The sequence below is a fragment of the Rattus rattus genome, chromosome 12, assembly GCF_011064425.1.
Source record: "Rattus rattus isolate New Zealand chromosome 12, Rrattus_CSIRO_v1, whole genome shotgun sequence".
NCBI classification, from domain to species: Eukaryota; Metazoa; Chordata; class Mammalia; order Rodentia; family Muridae; genus Rattus; species Rattus rattus.
The window spans coordinates 5,232,748-5,251,258 of NC_046165.1; the positions used below are offsets into that span (position 1 = coordinate 5,232,748).

At 46.5% G+C, this 18,511-nt stretch overlaps 1 protein-coding gene across 1 annotated transcript in view; it reads left to right on the forward strand.

Annotated features, from left to right (window-relative positions):
* Positions 1-18,289, forward strand: part of LOC116913408 (ras-specific guanine nucleotide-releasing factor 1) — a gene marked incomplete at its 5' end in the record, with an annotated part of 43,133 nt that extends 24,844 nt beyond the window's left edge. Inside the window, 5 exon segments of the mRNA XM_032917592.1 lie at positions 3,580-3,777; positions 7,681-7,760; positions 11,168-11,285; positions 12,178-12,246; positions 17,870-18,289. Of these exon segments, the coding sequence (XP_032773483.1) occupies positions 3,580-3,777; positions 7,681-7,760; positions 11,168-11,285; positions 12,178-12,246; positions 17,870-17,962 (558 nt within the window).
* Between the last annotated feature and the right edge of the window lie 222 nt (positions 18,290-18,511).

Below are 18,511 nucleotides of genomic sequence, written 5' to 3' on the forward strand. Positions count from 1 at the left end.
AGAGGGTAGAAAACATGAAAGAAGAAAAGTGGCCCCACGTGAGTGACAAAAGGGCTTGAGCTGACCGACGAGGACACTGAGATCAGACTGGTGCAACACACACACACGCACACGCACACACGCACGCACGCACACGTGCACGCACACGCGCGCGCATACAATGTTCTCAGAATCCCTTTCCAGAGAACAGGTCTGAACAGGCTTCGAAGTCTTCTGGGGAAAGGGCACTTGCAAAGTTCTTTAATAAAAGTAGCCTCTAAGATTTCGCATAATTGCCTAGCACCACGTTCTATAATCTCATTTAAAGTTTACATCACCCTAGGAGATGGGGGCTTCTCTGACATTCAAGACCCTGAGATACAGAGGTCTGGAAGGGTCTGCTGATTAGCATGTGGCACTACATGTGTTTCATTGTTGCATGATGGAAGATAACTATATGAGAGGGAAAAAAAATACTCTTGCACAGACTACTTATAATTCCAGCATTCATGAGGCCGAGGCAGGAGGGTGACAAGTTCAAGGCCAACCAAGGCTACATAACAATATCTTATCTCAAAAAAACAAAGGGGTGGCCATGTAGCTCAGTGCAGGAGTGCTTAACTAATACATACAAGGTCCTGAGCTGGGTCTCCAACACTGACAAAAATTCTCCACATGGTCCTCCAATTTCTGCATTCGTGGAGCTCCTCTCTCCTAACCTTGCACCAGCCCTGAGAGCATTTGTACACAACATCTTCACTCTCTAGTTATCAACACAAGTAAAGAGCCCTGTATGGTCAGAGGTGGGAGCACATGATGTCACTTGTCCTGGCCGCAGACAGCATTGTATATCAACCCCAGTTAAAATGGGCCCCTGACAAACTTCATCCCAAGTGCCCCTGACAGCCAGGAAGAAATGAGGAAGGCACAGTATTGCAGTGCCGGGGAGAAAGGTGCTGCCTGGCCCTGGATCTCTGTGCACCCAGGATCGAGTAAGTACAGGTCAAGAGCAAGATGGTTATTTGCTGATACTGTGGAGTAGGTGCTGTGGGAAAGACGTGCCACCTCGTTTAACCCACAACACTGAAGTGGGCAGAGGAAGAACCGGAAGCTGAAGGAGATTAATGGCACTGCCCATGTGACATAGAAACTCCGCCCCCTTTGAACTCACACAGTCCTCTGGAGGCTGCCCTTGTGACTGTTTGGCACTTGGCATCTCTGTTCAGAGATGGAATGCATGCGTCTGAGGCAGGGGGTACCTTAATCTCTGACGTGGTTCATTATCCCTTTGCCTCTAGTGTCTTTGTCCTGTTGCTTGACACTTGCTAGGATCTCCAGCGCTGGGACCAGACTTGGAGGACATAGGCATGCATCCAGGGTGCAAAACAGAAGGAGGCACCCACCCTCCCCATCCACACCCTGGTGCCTCAGTTTCCCCAGCTCTCTCCAGGACAGTGTAGAATGCAGATGGACACTGTGGGCCCTATTCTTCCTTTTATAGGAAAGGCCTTTAACCTTCCCCTGTGTAAGAGAAGGCAGTTAGAAAAATGCCTTTCGATTCCTCAAATGCAATAATTTCTATCACGAATGTTGACTCTTTAATTTTTACTTATTTTTAATGCGTATGTGTGTATGCCTTGAGTATATTTCTGTGTGCCTCGTTCATGAAGGTGCCAGCAGAGGCCAGAGAAGGCCTCGGGTCCTGTAGAATTGTAGTTACAGGTTGTGGGCAACATAACATGGGTGCTGGGAACTGAACCCAGGTCCTCTGCTAGAGCAGCAAGTGCTTTTAACCATGGACTACTCATCTCACCGTCTCATAAGTTGATTTTTTTTGCTCAAAAGTTTGTTCTAGGGGTTGGGGATTTAGCTCAGTGGTAGAGCGCTTGCCTAGCAAGCACAAGGCCCTGGGTTCGGTCCTCAGCTCCGGAAAAAAAAAAAAAAGTTTGTTCTGTAGCTGCGAAGATAGTCATAGGATCCCTCCTTCCTATACTCCGTTGATGTGGTAAATGAGAATGACGGAGTTTTCTAATCTTCAAAGGTCCTGTGCCTCGGGCACAAACCTAACACAGCCATAGACTATAAATAGCTGCACGCCTGATATTTCTCTCTTGTTTTGTTTTTTTCTTTTTTTTTCCTGTCTCTGGTGCTAGAACACAGTGGTAGCTTTGTAGAATAAATTAACAAGATTTTTTTTTCTTTCTCTCTCCTGTGGGGGATCTCGCTGACTTGTTCTTTCAAAAAAAAATTTTTTTTTTCGTTCTTTTTGAAAGGTTTTTAGTCTGGTGTTTTCTATGTGGAAAGATATTTTAATGATTTTGACAAGATGTATCAGTGGGAAAGCCTGCTGCCAAGGCTGATCGCCCGAGCCCATATGGCAGAAGGAGAGAAGCAGACGACCTCAAGTTGTTCTCACATGCACTGTGGAATACGCCATCCCACCCTCCTGCATGCACACATACACACAGAAATAAATAACAAATGCAAAACAAATTAAAATCCCATACCCCCTCTTGGCATCTATGCTGCAGCAACTGCCGTAGGGAAGGTTTCTTGGTAGCAGGGCTGGACCTGTTTGTGTGTAATTGGCTCTGAACACCTTTGTTTTTTCAATAACAAGTCTTTTTCTCTACCTTTTGAAAGACTTTTAAATTTTAACTAGCATACAAAAAATGCATTTACTTCATTGCAATGCTTTCATTTATTATTGTTATTATTATTATTATTATTATTATTATTATTATTATTATACTTCATTTACTTTCTATTTTAAACTATTACAGATGCAAGGCAGCATGCAGGGAAGCAGATGTTTCCTGATTCCCCAGCTCCTTGCAATTTTAGTTTTCTGGTGTTTGGGCCCCAGTTTCCATCCCCTTAGCCACTCCAGTTCTAACTCGACTTGTTAGTATGAATGTGATTGTTGGCAGACTGCAGGATTCTAAGGAGGTCTAGTCTACTGCGTATGTGGGACCAAGTATGTATCCTATTCCAGAAGGGAGCATGGTGGGAAGTTCCCTCAGAAACCAGGCTTGTCATATGTGTTTATTCTTCCACGTGAACTTGAAGAGTCACTCTATCAAGTTCCAAAGCAATTTTCACTGGGTGTTTGTTTTACATTGAACTCATAGGTTAGTATGAAAAAGTGGCACTTATCAAGCATTTACATCCTCCAATAACCTCTTTCTCCCATGAAACATCCTATATGGTTCTCATTAACTTAAATTCCAAGGTAATTCGTAGCTCTCTTGCTATTTTGGTGGCCAAAAGAATCTTTGCCATTATATTTTTGCTCATTTGTTTTTATTTTATTTTATTGAGGTAACATCTTACCATGTAGCTCAGGCTGGCCTCTTCCTATGCCTCTTAAGTACTGAAACTACAGGTGCATGGTCAGCTTCGTTGTGTTTTTTTAATTGAGCATCAGTAATTTATAGGGCAATGTCTCCTTTTTATATTAAGCATTTGTACCGACAGTTTTCTAGTTCTTTGTTTGGGGATTTTTAACATGAAATTGTGTCTGTAAATAACGATTTATTATCTTTACAGTATTCATTTCTCATACTTTTTTTCCTCCTCTCTTATTGCATCGGCTTAAAGATCAGTAACTTGATCGCTTCAGAAATTCTCCGCAACGAGGAGGTCAGTGCAAGGGCAAGCACCATCGAGAAGTGGGTGGCCGTTGCCGACATTTGCCGCTGCCTGCACAACTACAATGCTGTGCTGGAGATCACTTCCTCCATCAACCGCAGCGCAATCTTCCGACTCAAGAAGACCTGGCTCAAAGTCTCTAAGCAGGTGCGGACAGAAAGCTGGTACTGCCCCCGGAGGGTCCTGGGCTGGGGTTTGAGAACAGGGAAACCAGAATCGTCAGGTGTGAAGGAAAGACTGAGCTGAGGGTTCAGATTTCCAGGAAAACAGTGCCAGTTAAGGCCCGATATCTGGCCCACAGATGTGGCAGTGGACCTGTGAAACTTCAGTTCCTACTTAGCCAATTAAGATCCCACAGTGGGATGGGGATTTAGCTCAACGGTAGAGCGCTTGCCTAGGAAGCGCAAGGCCCTGGGTTCGGTCCCCAGCTCCGGAAAAAAAAAAAAAAAAGATCCCACAGTGGGAGCCATAAGGCAGTGATTTTTGATACCAATACTCTTCATCTTGGTTTGGAACAAGAGCAGTAACTTCATAAAACTCCCAGCCAAGATCTGAAGAGGAGCTAAGATATTCCCTTCCAAGATTCCAATTTTCACCAGCCATCTGGGTAACTGGAATCTACTGGACAGTGGCATCTGTGGTCTTTCATCTGAGAGAATCTTGCAGGACCTAGCGTCACCATGGAGCCTGCCCCATCTGTAGCCCTCTAGATTTGCATTCTGTATCCCCTTCGTTTTTCCCTTTCCTGCCTGTTTCTTTTTATCTTCCTTGAGCCAGTAGCAGGTTAGGATCTTACCCACTAACGTTCAGCAGCTCCATAAATCTTCCTACTTAGGTAAGCTTCCGAACTAGGAAAGCTTTGTAATACTCCCATCTTCTGTCCTCCCCTGCTTTGTACAACTCAGCTCCAGTCTTCACATCTCAGTGAGACTGGGCCTCTTCCCCATTGTCACACTTGATGCCCAGATCAGGGTTAGAGCCATGGGAGATGTCTTTATGGTTAGTAACTCCACGAAAGAATAGAAGCTGGGAACTTCAGAGACAACTGGCCAGTGCTCTCATAAACTGAAGTCAGGGTTGAACAAAACCCTGCAGAAGCTCCAAGTCTTCTGAGTCAATATGACTTGTGAAGGATTAGCCTGGGTCATACAGAGCCTAAGGCACCCTTTTCAAGGATCCCCTAGACTGGGCTTCACTTCCTCTCCCACGAGACTCTTCCTAGAATTCACATGCTGTATTTCTTGACTGTATTTCCTCAGCATCACCATCCTCATGGACTTAAGGGGTATGGGGATCATGGCCATTCTGAAATCATCCCTTCTCTTCCATGAGAGTCTAAAACAAAAGAAGTTAGTGGTCAGTGTATGTATGCAGCCTGACCTGCTTTCTAGAACATTACTCAGAACTAGGAGCCAGCAAGCCTGGTCTAATAAAGGTAAAGGCACCTTGGAAGCACACACAGGCCTCAACTTTTACTAGTGTATTGAACTGGCTGACTTCTCTGGTCTTTCTGTCTATGCAGTAGTTACGCATCTACACTGTGCTTGGCTCTGGTGGCTTGTGGAAGGCCGTGTGCGTGGCCCCACCAGCATTAACTCTCTGCAGATAGCCTGAGGACTCTTGTAACCCACCAAGATGGCCGCACTTCCTAAAGCCCCTGAAACAAGTTTCGTTTTTATCACATTCTTCAGTATGTCAGCCTAATTCAATAAAGCATGACGTCAAATGCAGACCAGCCATATAGGAAGGTCAAATGTGCTTTGAAATTATGTGTTTCTCCTTTCTGCTTTCAGTTCCCTTCCCTGTCATCTTTCAAACAATCTCTGTCCCTTAAGGAAGTGTTCAATGTGACTCTATGGGATAACAACAATTCGTGATGGGCCTGTGGTTCCTCACCTCAGGGAGGCTGAGTCTGTAGGGACAAAAGCCAGTCTTCAGCTCCCTATATACCTTGGCCTCTTTGGGAGGAGACAGTCTTCATCACTTGGTGTCTTCTATTTGATAAACAGGAAAAGAAGGTATTTTGGAGGCAACAGAAGCATCTTCCTTCTTGACAATGTTCCTGACATAGACTTTGCTTGTGCCTTGATTCCAGTAACATATCTAGATCTTCTACCTTTTCTGCCCTCTGATGTCCAGAGACCCTCAAGATCCAGGGGCCTAGCATCCCAGGAGCACTAGAAAGTGAGAGCTCTAGGTCTAACCTAAGCACAATAAAAAAAGCTGTATGGCCTTTCAAACTCTATCCTGGATAGAGTACAGCAGCCCAAAGGCAGTCTATGTACACAATAGGCATGAGAAGGTCGATGAAACAAATTGTGCACTGCTCAGAGCCATAGCTGGTCCCCACACAACAGTAACCTACATAGAGCCAATGAGATAGCTTGGTAGGTAGGTAAAGTGGTTTGTGTGTAAGCTTTGAGGCCTAAGTTCAATCCCCAGAACCCATGGTAGAAGGAAGACTCCTGAAGTAAGCCCTCTGACCTCTACATACATTTACAAATCACACACACACACACACACACACACACACACACACACACACACACACACACACACACACACACACACACACACTGGCCTGTATACATGTTTATAGCTTCAAAGTATGGGTATCCATCGCCCAAAACCTACCATTTCTACCCTAGTACGACCCTTAGTGAGTATCTAAGGAATGGGGATTTGCTCTTGTGCATGCTGAGAGTACGTGACAGAGGCTGAGAAGGTCCCACATCTGTTGCTAAACCCCCACATCTGACCTGAATCCATCCTGGGTCATTTCTCTGCACATGAGTAGACAAGGAGGGAAGAGGGTACTACCAAAGGAAGAGATGATATGAGCAGTCACCAAGACCCCAGCATTGATTAGCCTACAAGCTTCAGGGTGCTGAAAGATAGTTTTAAAGGAAACTCAGTCACATGCCTTAACTTGGTGTAGGTTCTGTTCTGCTGTCACATGTCTGTCATCAGATTGGAATGTGCTTGTGCTTTGAGACGGTCAGTCTAAACACTGGAGCTCCCGCTCTTTGCAGCTAAGGAGCCAAACCAGTCAGTGTCTCTGTCCTGTCTTCCTCCTCAAAGGGCGTACGCTGAGCATTCATCAGCATAGATGTTTGGATTGCCACGTTCTGTGACTGCACACACTGTGGCCTGCGACGATGTCCGTCTGGGGCTGATCAGTACTCCTGGTCTTGTGATCCTTGGCACGGTTTCTCAGCTACATTCTGGATTTTGAGGGCCAGATCTGGATAGGGAAAAACTAATTCCTCCCTCCCTTTTATAACTAGGGGGCCTGAGTACATCAAAGAGACATCCAGTAGACCAGGCAGGGAAGAGAGCAGAGAGACAGATGCAGTACGGGGCCCTCTCCTGAGAATGCAGCTCTTCTTGCCAGACAAACCCAGCTGCCTGCTCTTTTCCCTGCTCATGTTTAGCCCAGGCCTGGCTGATCATTTTACACACCCTTTCCCAAGCATTTCACCCTTTCCACCCAAGCCTTTCCTTCTGGGGTGATCCGTTCTTCTGCCATCCCTCCCCTCAATTCTTGACCTTGGATGGCATTCCTGGCCCATCAGAGTAAAGGTGTGAAAAATTGCCTAGTCTATCTGGCCAGCTCATGGAACCGCCCTAAAGGGCTGGCATATACCTCGGTGGCAAGGCACTTACTCTGTATGTCAGAAGCCCAGATTCAGTCCTTAGCACTGAAAACAAAAACAAAACCAAAACTCACGACCATGAGCATTCTAGTTAATCATTTTCTGTTCTAAATACAAACACCCCTCACCACGTCCTCCTAAATCACCAGTTCACAGGATCTCACCAGTTTCCGGGGTCATTGCTCACTTTGGTGTTTTGGGAGATGTATGTGAAGAGAGGTGCTTATGACAGAAATTGAGCCGAACTCCTAAGGACATCAGGGATGAGGTTGCCAGGCACAGAAAGTCTCCAAATTCAAATGTGGCCTGGAGCTTGTTAGATCACGGGCTAGAGTCTGGGGCTTGGGGCCTGGGTGTGTGATCAATGTTAGTAAATGCTTCTGATTCCTTCCAGACGAAATCTCTGTTTGACAAGCTCCAAAAGCTTGTGTCATCAGATGGCCGATTTAAGAACCTCAGAGAAACTTTGCGAAAGTAAGTGCTGCGTCTTCATTGTTGTGTTTAAAATTGTGGCCCACGTTACAGAGGCATCTTCACGCAACAACCAGTCCGAGCAAGAGGTCTGTCTGTCCCCTCTGCCTACTCACAAGACCTATAGACTCTCCAGACCCCAGCAGTCAATCACCTTTGCTTTCCATTACCTATTAGAGAAATGCCAGAACAAATATCCTGGGTTGACCATAGAGTTGGTGCCAGATTTCTTGATTCTTAAATGCAACTTTCCATTTTAGTGACTCCAATAAGCGATATGCCCAGGTGATTCATTTAAGTCGCTGTCTCTTGTTCGTGTGCAGAAATAGTCATCAGAACGAGTGCACACATTACTGACAGTTGCATCTTAGAATCAAAGAAATGCGGTTTTACCAATGGTTGATAATTTTATCTTCCAGTTTGCAAGGCACCTCCCTAACCATTGCCATTGAACCCCATCGACACTTCCTGGGATGTGGGTGTCTCAACTCCAGGACTGTTGTCACTTGGACCAGGATGGTTCTGTGTTCAAGAGTTTCCTGGTACAGTGTGGGATTTGTAGGCACACCCTGGCCTTGCTCCATGGGCTGCTAATGACATCTCTCTACTTAGGACTACCAGAAACATCTCCAGACATTGTGTACCCTAACCCTAAGACAGCTCGCTCAATCCTGTCTTCCTAAATGAAGGACGGGGGTGCATGCCAAGGTCAGGTGGCCATGGCATTAGAGCCTGGATTTGGCCTCTGCTGGTCTCCAAGACCAGTACTCTGAAGTCTGCCTTGGGTACCATCTCATGAAGTTCGTGTACCACTAACAAGAAAGCAATGACTGGGCTCACTTTGGCCACATACTCATGAGATGTGGACTCTGAAAAGACAAAGCTCTGCTTTTATTAGTCCTGAGAGATGGTTTCTTCAGGCGTCAATACTAGGTTCCACTCCCATCGGTCCCTGTCTCGTTCCTAGCTGGCTGGCTTCTCACTGGACCTTGGAAATGCTGGGTCCCTCCAACTTCCAGGAATACTCTCTTCCCTTCTGTAAGGGATCTCTTGACCAGAGCGGATAAGAGCCCCAGTACTGTACATTGGCCTGGGACAGCCAACAACTCCAGCCCTTGACACTGGCTGGAATGCCCTGCTAACTCCTTCTTCCCAGTCAGCCTCACCTGCCTCCTCTTCTTGCTTCCTTTCTGCCCTACCTCTTGTCCATCCTTCACTGGCTCAATGTGCCATTTGCCTTGACCATTTCAACTTTGTTTATGTCCTCAGACAGATGTTGAACTCATCTGTGCTATCCGGCCGTCTCTCCTCCGCCCGGGCTCCCTGGAGCCCTTGTGGACTGTGCTTGTACGGAGCTGCCCCTGTGCATTCACCAACTGTCCGTCTGCCTCTGGGCGTTACTCCATCTGCCTCCTTCACACGGCTTCCTCACCCACCGCAGCCACTACTGCTACCTAACTGTCTCCGTGGCTCCCATTCTGTCTGACCCTCTCCTGACTGTCTTCCCTTTCAGGTCTCCTGTATGCCTGTGTAAGTGCCTCCCCTCGAGCCCTCTGCTGCCTGTGGCACAGGGCAGAGAGCTCAGGGGTTTTCTGGGAACCAAGGTCTTTATGTAAGGCAGATCTGCTCTGTGAAGACGGAGAGCAAACCATGTCCAGTGATGCTGGGGCGTCTGTTTCACCAGGAAAGGAACAAAAACCAGAAGATAATTAACTGACAACAGTCTTCAGGCAGGAATGGTGACCTACCCAAAGGGTCTTGTAGTGACTCTCCCATGTGGGTCTACACCCCATTCATAAATCTCTGAAGGGTCTACACCCCATTCATAAATCTCTGAAGGGTCTTCACCCCATTCATAAATCTCTGAAGGGTCTACACCCCATTCATAAATCTCTGAAGGGTCTACACCCCATTCATAAATCTCTGAAGGGTCTACACCCCATTCATAAATCTCTGAAGGGTCTACACCCCATTCATAAATCCCTAAAATCTTCTTCATCACTGGGTTGTCACTGGGTTCTTACTCTGTACACTCCATCTCACTGGTCTTAGTGATTTCCATCAAAAAACAAAAGTTCAGGCAGGATTCGCAGTGCAGTGTAGAAGACATATAGAAACATATAGAGTTCACGGTAGCATTTAAGATACATGCCCAAGGGATGAGAATGAGCAAGAAGGGGACTGACCACTGTGGTGACCTACAGGCTTAGGTAGGCATCTCACTCTAAAAGATCTCAGGAACAGGCTCCTAAGCAGCATTTCCCTGTCCAAGTGACTGACAGGTCCACTTGGATTAACTCTTAACAGTGGGGCAATGCTGCATCTTTGTTCAAGAACGATCTTACTAGATAGTTATCTATTGATGACCTCCTAAGCAATTCAGAATGGGAATATAGCTTAGTTGGTACAGTGTTTACTTAGTTCTCTAAGTTTGATTCGCCAGTATCAATAAAATCAGGTTTGATGGTCAGGAAGCCTGGGCTAGGTAGAGAGACCCAGTGGCAAAAACAATAACAACACGATCAGATGTGATAGTATTCACTTTTAATCCCAGCACAGGGGAGATGGAGACAGGTTCAAGGTCTGTACCTCACACCATAGCAAGAGTCTCAAGCGGCCAGAGGAACAATTCCTCTGGCATCTCTGTGCTGAGCTGAGAGGAGGTTGCCATAGTGGACTATCTCAGGAGCTCCCCCAAAGCTGCTGAAGGGAGGAGGGTAGTGGCTGCTCACTCCATCATCAACCCATTATTCCTTCCCCCTGAACACTCCTCCACACCCAAGGCACCAGAAAGCTGTCATGGTACATGGACATGAGCCCATGCTCAGAGCTACACATCAGAGGCTTGGTCCATCACACCAGAGTCTCATCTCTTGTAACTACAGACCCTGAGAATTCCCCCACCCTTTCCAGAAGACACTTCCAGGAAAATGGTCAGAGGGCCAGAGTTTCCTGCTTTGGCCCTCAAACCTAGGTGACAAGAAGACAGGTCTTGGGAACGCCGCACTGAGTGACTGCTGGAACTTGGGCATGGGTGGCACAGCCTTCCCAGAGGTGACTAAACACAGAATAACAGTGGGGAAAAACTGTGAACCAGGAGGTGATGGGGAACAGATGGGGAACTGCACTGCGAATATGTCAGAGAAGTAAAAAGGCATTTGGGGTCATAGAGGGAGGAGATTCCAGTAAGACCCTTTCTCATAGCCTGTGCGTGAGGGCCCAGGCAGCTCCATACTATCCTACACTCCAGCATGGCTGGGAGTCTATCAATGCCTGTGTGTGCCCTGTGATTCTTCATAACTACCAATCCCTTTGCCTCTATCCAGGCAAAATCTGCATGCAGAGTGCTCTTCTCTTAGCAGAAGTCCCTTTCCTTAAGTAAAAAACTGTGAATGCCATTTCTTTCCAAGTTGTGAGCCACCCTGTGTCCCTTACCTGGGGATGTACCTGACCGACTTGGCATTCCTCGAGGAGGGAACACCCAATTACACAGATGACGGCCTGGTCAACTTCTCCAAGATGAGGATGGTATGTCTCCCTAATGCGGGCACAACTCACTCCAGACTGAACCACCCAGCCTCTGCCCCAGCACAACCTGTGCTGCCAGTTGCCTCCAGTAAAACCATGGCTGACACTAACATCCTTAGCCCTGTGTTACCTGCCTTTCGCACTTCAGTCCAGTACCCCTCCCTATAGGGAAGGATGGATGAGGTCAAGATACCTCACCTATGTAAAAAAGAAGAGCTGGGTCTGATCTTAAAGCTCACCTCATCCTCACCCTTTAATAGCCACAGAAATGCTTGTTTTGTGTAACTATGGAAAAATCACTCTGCAACACCACCATTCAAGAAAACAAGTTTCAAATCTGCTCCAAAAGATCCATGACACGAGGCTGAGAGGATCTAAGGAGACCTCTCTGAGCAGGCACAGAACTCCTAGCTGTCCATGTCTCTCACTCACCCCAACCACAGAGCCTCTATTTGCACCCGTTTTGTCAAATGGGCTTACATAGTAATACAAAGGGTATCTTTCCAACACAGATGAGCAACTCCATCTTGGCGATGGAGAGAAGCCCTCATGTTCTGCATCCTGGCATGCACACATTAGACACCCACATATCTGGCACCCACTCTGATTGGCAGCCTGACGTTTGTGTTGTAGTGGTGTTGGGAAATCTGCAGCCCTGACTAAGGGAGTTCTCTTTAAAATGCACGCACGCATGCCTCCTGCATGCACACATCAGCACAGCTGTCCCCCACACAAACAGATTTCACCTCAGAAACAGATGGCTGGTGTAAAGAAAGCCAGCGGAGTTTTCCAGGAGTCAGAATGACTTCAGATATAGCTACCAATGACCGTTTCCATCCATAAGGCAACAGAGGAGAGCAGACTGTTCTAAAACTCTTCTGCCTTCCTGCAGATCTCCCATATTATCCGCGAGATTCGCCAGTTTCAGCAGACTACTTACAAAATCGAGCCCAAGCCAAAGGTAAGAGGTCTCCTTTCCTTCACGGTGGTGCGTCTGCATAGGCGTCTGACGTTTTCTGAAGCATCTTCCCTCATCCCTTCAAGGATCCTCATGGTCCAGCTTAAATACGCCATTTCCATCAGGAAACCATCCCTGTCCCCTGGCCATTAAACAAGCTGGTCCTTCCTTGTAATTCTTGCCTTATTTGACATCCCGCAGGCTGGCTTAAAACAATGTCTGCTCTCCCACAAGACTAGAGGGGCTCTGGACATCCCCTGTGGTTGGTTGGTTAGTTGCGGTTTTGCTTGTTTTTCAGTTCACAGGGTGTGCATGCATGTTGTGTGTGTGTGTGTGTGTGTGTGTGTGTGTTCATATACACATGTACCACAGTGCCCGTGGAAATGAGAGGACTATTTGTAGGAGTCACATTTCTCCTTCCACCATATAAATTCCAGGAATTGAATTTACATCACAAGGCTTGTCAGCAATGCCTTTACCAGCTGGGCCATCTTGATCAGCCTGGTAAATTGGCCTTTGGTTGACGTTTTTCAAAGTCTCATGTAGCCCCTGCTGGCCTCAGATTCAATAGGTAGCCAGAGACGACCTTGAACTCTTGATACTCTTGCCTCTGTCTCCCAAGGGCTAGGAAAATAGGCAGACACCACCATGCTCTTTTTGTATGGTGCTGAATGAAGCTCAAACCTGGGATTTTGCAAATGGAAGTCAGGAGAGAGAGCCACATCCCCAGTCCCAGATACTTCTCTTCTTGAAAAGTGTTATACTTCCAAGTCGCGGAAATCACATATATTTCCTCCCAAAGACAAGAGTATCCTTCTTCTCAAGTCTACATCTGGGCCAATCCATAAACACAGCATATTTTCTCTACTATGATGTCACTATGATGTTACTTGCCATCCATGGCCTAGCGCCATTGTGTTTTCTCATATGTCTGGAGTCACTCCTTCCTGTGATTTACCCTTGTTTAAAGTTGCAAAGACAGCCATCCCTCTGACTAATCCTTTATGTGGATGGACATCTAGCTCATTTTTGTCTTTCTCTGCTACTAACCAAACCCAACTCTTGTGTTGGAGTTGGTGATGTTGACAGAGTACTTGCCTAGCATGCATAAAGCCCTGCGTTGGATCCCTAGTATAAATCCAGGCACATGACCAGGGCCTGTAATACTAGCACTTAAAAGGTGAAAGCAAAGGATCAAGAAATTCCAGGACATTCTTGGCTACATTGAAAATTTGAGGCCAGCCTGGACTACCTGAAACCCTGTCTCAAAAAAATAAAAGTGTTATTGGGTATGATATGGTACATACCCTTAATCTAGGCACCAAGGAAGCAGAGGCAGGAGGATCTCTGTGAGTTCAAGGCAGGCCAACCTGGTCTACATGGTGAGTTCCAGGACAGTCATAGCTACATAAAAGAGAGAACCTGTCTCTAATTCTGTGCCATGTTCTGTTCTGCCATGTAGAGAAGATCCATGGAGAACTAACTGGGCCATTAGTATGTTGCTCTTCATTCACTCAACAGACACCTATCTATAGAAGGAGTACTGTGCTTCCAGCACCGTCTCAGGCCATAAAGCACAGAGCACAAAATAGATAAGTACTTGTCCTCATGAGTTTGCACGCTGGAGGGAAATAGACAAAAAAGTAAAGCCTCAGTATCGATCAGTGGTAGGATGTTTGCTTAGCATGCTTGAGGCCTCATGGAGCCCATGAAGTTCCATCCAACCTCGTAGAGCAAAAAGGAAAAATCAAACATACATCACATGTGTGCACACACACACACACACACACACACACACACACACACACACACGATATTACCCTAGGTTAAAACACACCAAAACCCACAAAAAGAGAACTGACTCCCAAAAGTTGTCATCTGATATCCACATGCACACCACGGCATATGAATGCCCCACACACACACACTTACACACCACATATACACACATAATAATAATGTACAAGTACTTGGAAGACTCTATGAAGATTTGAAGGGTACTTGAAATTTGAATGACTTGTATATCAGGCAATTGTATGTCAATTACCTGTCATGACTGTCATAGTGATTCTTTATGAGAAGATGGCTCTTACACTAGCAAACACATGGCAGAGGAAGAATCATGATACTCAAGATGATTCCATCCAGAGATGTGAGTTCTGTCTCCAGAACACACACACACACACACACACACACACACACACACACACCACACACACACACACACACACACACACACACACACACACACACACACACACACACACACACACACACACACACACACACACACACACACACACACACACACACACACACACACACACACACACCACACACACACACACACACACACAAACACCACACACACACACATACACACACACACACACACACACACACACACACACACGGTCTAAGCCAAAAATGTGTGTGGTCTGTGGTCTGCCTGGCCTGGAGCACAATATGTAGTCCACCTTGGCCTTGAGCTCATAGAGATTGGCCTCACTCTGCCTCCCACCACATCTAGCAACCTCCTGAGGGCTAGAATTAACTTCTAGCATGCTGGGCAAGCATTGAGTTACATCCCAGCCACACATCATTTAGCCTATAATAAAGATTATTAAGGGCTGAGGTGATGGCCTAGCGCAGTAGTTCTCAACCTGTGCATCACAACCTCTTTGGGCACAAACGACCCTTTCACAAGAGTTACCTAATACCATCTGTCAACACAGATATTGGCATTATGATTCTTTTTTTTTTCTTTTCTTTTTTTCAGAGCTGGGGACGGAGGCATTATGATTCTTAACAGTAGCAAAATTAGTAGCAACAAAAATAATTTGTGGCTGGGATCACCACAACATGTATTAAACGGTCGCAGCATTAGGAAGGTTGAGAACCATTTGCTGAGTGGGTAAAACAATTTGCTATAAAAGCATGAGGACCTGAGTTCAAATCCTCAAAGCCCATAAAATCCAGTCACAGTTCATGTTCACAGTGTGTTCTTAAGCACCATGTTCCTATGACAAGATGGGAGTCTTTGACTCCTGTGACTGGGAAAGAAAATCTGCAGACACTCAGGCGGTCTTAGTTAAGCTTTAATTGCTGTGAAGAGACACCGTGATCACAGCAACTCTTAGGAAGGAAAACATTTAAATGGGGCATGCAGGGAGACTGCATTGTACTGGAGAGGTAGCTGAAGAGTTCTACATCTGGATCTGTAGGTAGCAGGAAGTGACAGTGACACACTGGCCAAGCTTGAGCTTCTGAGACCTAACCCACCCCCTACTGACACACCTCCTCCCACAAAGCCACACCTACCCCAAGGCCACACCTCCTAATAGTGCCACTCCCTATAGGCCTATGGGGGCCATATTTATTCAAACCATCACACCTGCCAACTAAACTGACTTCACAGCAGTGCACAGCAGAGACCCAAAGAGTCTTTGGAAAAGGTTGTCCTCTGATCTTTATATGCACACACACATACACACACACACACACACACACACACACACACACATCACAGAGAGAAAAATAATAATATTAAGGCATAACTATCCATTTAAAGTTAGCAGCATTTGGAGGAACTATGTTGGTGTCTCACACACTGTGCATTATAATGAACATGGCACCCTTGAAAGTCTCAGAAGTTATCCTCAAAATTTCAAGGCTCTCATCTATCTCCTACCACCACCTTAACCTTCTCCCACGCTCTGAGGTTCAGACCAAATAAACACCACTGCTCCTTCAGATCTACCAAGTGTCTCTGCAGGGATGGCTTTACCACCAGTCTCCAGCTCCAGGGGAGCATCACAGGGATACTGCACTATGTATTCATGGAAAGGACTGGCCAGTCTGTTCTGGGAGCAGAGTACTCCAATAAATTCTAGGATCCCCTTACATGGAGCTCCTGGCTAGGGCTGGAAGACTAGTTCATCTGATGAGGGCCGTAGGTCACCCTGTCTTCACCTACAGGCTGAGTGCCGTCAGATAAAAGGTGGTCTTCCTAGATATGCAGGGTGTGAGCTGTTGATAAGACACAGGAAAGTGGACAGGCCATCTGTTACTGTCAATCAGCGTCCAGATGCTTCTGACCTTCATGGTGACAGAGTCAGTTCCCCAAGACAAAAAGCAGCAGGCTTGATTTTCCCTGAAACAGCTGTCATTCGACTTGCAAGCAGAGAATGCAGGGACCATTTCTTTTCCCTTCTTGCTCTTGGTTTCTGTGGAGGGAAAAAGGCGTGCTTGCTTCCAAATTGACAAATGCATGAACCTTGGATCCAGAGGTCAGAGCTCTGATCTCTCCTTGAATGTACAGGAACTCAGCAAAGACTTGGAATCAGGAGGAAAGTGGACAGGCCCAAGGAAAGATAACTGAATTTCCCAGAGCGACCATTCTCAATTTTTCATGCTAACATTTTGCCTCAGTCCCAGCCATGGAAGCCTACACAAGTCCTCCCCACCCCCAGACAGTCCTGCTTGAGATGAGTCTCACAATACCGTTTAATCCTGCTGTGGGGCATTGGAAAGGAACTGTTCAAACAGAAAGAATTGTGAACACCATCAACCTGCCACTTAGATTCAACAATTGGCCTATCCCGGAGTTGTTTGTTCTGTTCAAGTCCAAAACATTTCCTCAAGTGATCAACTAAAACAAAAGAAAGAAGAGGAGGGGGAGAGGGAGAAGGAGGAGGAAGAGGAGGAGGAGAAGGGGGAGGGGAGGGAGAGGAGGGGGAGGGAAAAGAGAAGGGAAGGAGGGGAAGGGGAGGGGAGGAGTGGGGGAGGGAGAAGAGGAGAAGGAGGGGAGGAAGCAAAGAAAGAAAAGCAATCAAGGCTCATTCTTACCATGTATGGTTTATTACTATTAAGATTGTTTATTAAGAGAATATAGGAACTTGTGGATATAACTCAGTAGTTCTAACTCCAGCAAAATACACACAAAATGAATCTTAAGACATAATTTTTTTTAAAAAAGTTATGCTGGCTGTGGTGGTGCACCCATTTAATCCTAGCACTAGGAAGGCAGAGGTAGGTGGATCTCTGTGAGTTCGAGGCCAGCCTGGTCTACATAGTGAGTTCCAGGACAGCCAAGGCTATTACACAGAGAAACCCTATCTTTAAAAATAGAAGGAGGGGGGGAGGGCGAGGAGGGGGAAGAGGAGGAGGTGGAAAGAAAAGTTATATTAACACAGCCAAATATGGTAGTGCCAGCACTTGGGAAGCTATGGCAAGAGATCCTGTGTTGGAGGCTAGAGTTAGCCTTGTCTCATAACAAGACCCCTTTAGGGAGTAGAGGAGGCCAAAAATGTATATCCCACACGTGTGTGTCCTGAACCTACAAAAGAGTTTGGTTCCATTGAGGCATGGTGATGTATATCTGTAATCTCTACATTTGGCAGACTAGAACAGAGGGATGGTCTCAAGCTCAAGGCTAACCTGGGCTACATAGTGAGTTCCAGGCCAGCCTTGGATTGTAGAATAAGGCCCTGTCTCAAAAAAAAAAAAAAAAAAAAAGAAAGAAAGAAAGAAAGAAAGAAGAAAGAAAAAGAAAATTTTCACAGGACACCCATTGTCCACAGCCTGAGAAGTCCCACAATTCTATTGTTTCTTTCTCTCATTTCAGGTAACTAAGTACTTAGTGGATGAAACCATTGTGTTGGACGACGAAAGTCTGTATGAGGCCTCCCTCCGAATTGAACCAAAACTCCCCACATGAGGCTGCACTCCCCACCTCCGCCGCACCGCGCCACATTGCGCCACACTGCGCTGCGCCGTGCCAGGCCGTAACCCCATGCGGTAACCCCGTGCCGTAACCCCGTGCCGTAACCCCGTGCCGTAACCCCGTGCCGTAACCCCGTGCCGTAACCCCCCGTGCCGTAACCCCAGCCGCTTCTGTGAACACCTGCTATGTGATGTTGTAGAATAACCGTTCGTGTTCCTCTGTACTTGTTCTGCGGTGTGCGCCTCTCTGAGAATATATAATCTGTTCCTGTCGTGTAAACCCGAAGAATAAATAAATGTCTGCATTCAAAATACAAATGTCTGCACTCTGAGACTCTGTCCCATCTTCTGGGAAGCCTATTCCTTCAAACGGCTGTACTCCCTGTCAGCTCTCTCAGGCCTTCATTTCAGTCAGAAAAGGAGACAGAACCACTATGACACAAATCTCAAACTCAGTCCTGCTGCATCCCGCCCAGCCCAGGCCCCTGCTCTCAGACTACGGAGGCATCCTCCCCAACAAGTTCCACATAGTCATGATAACTGG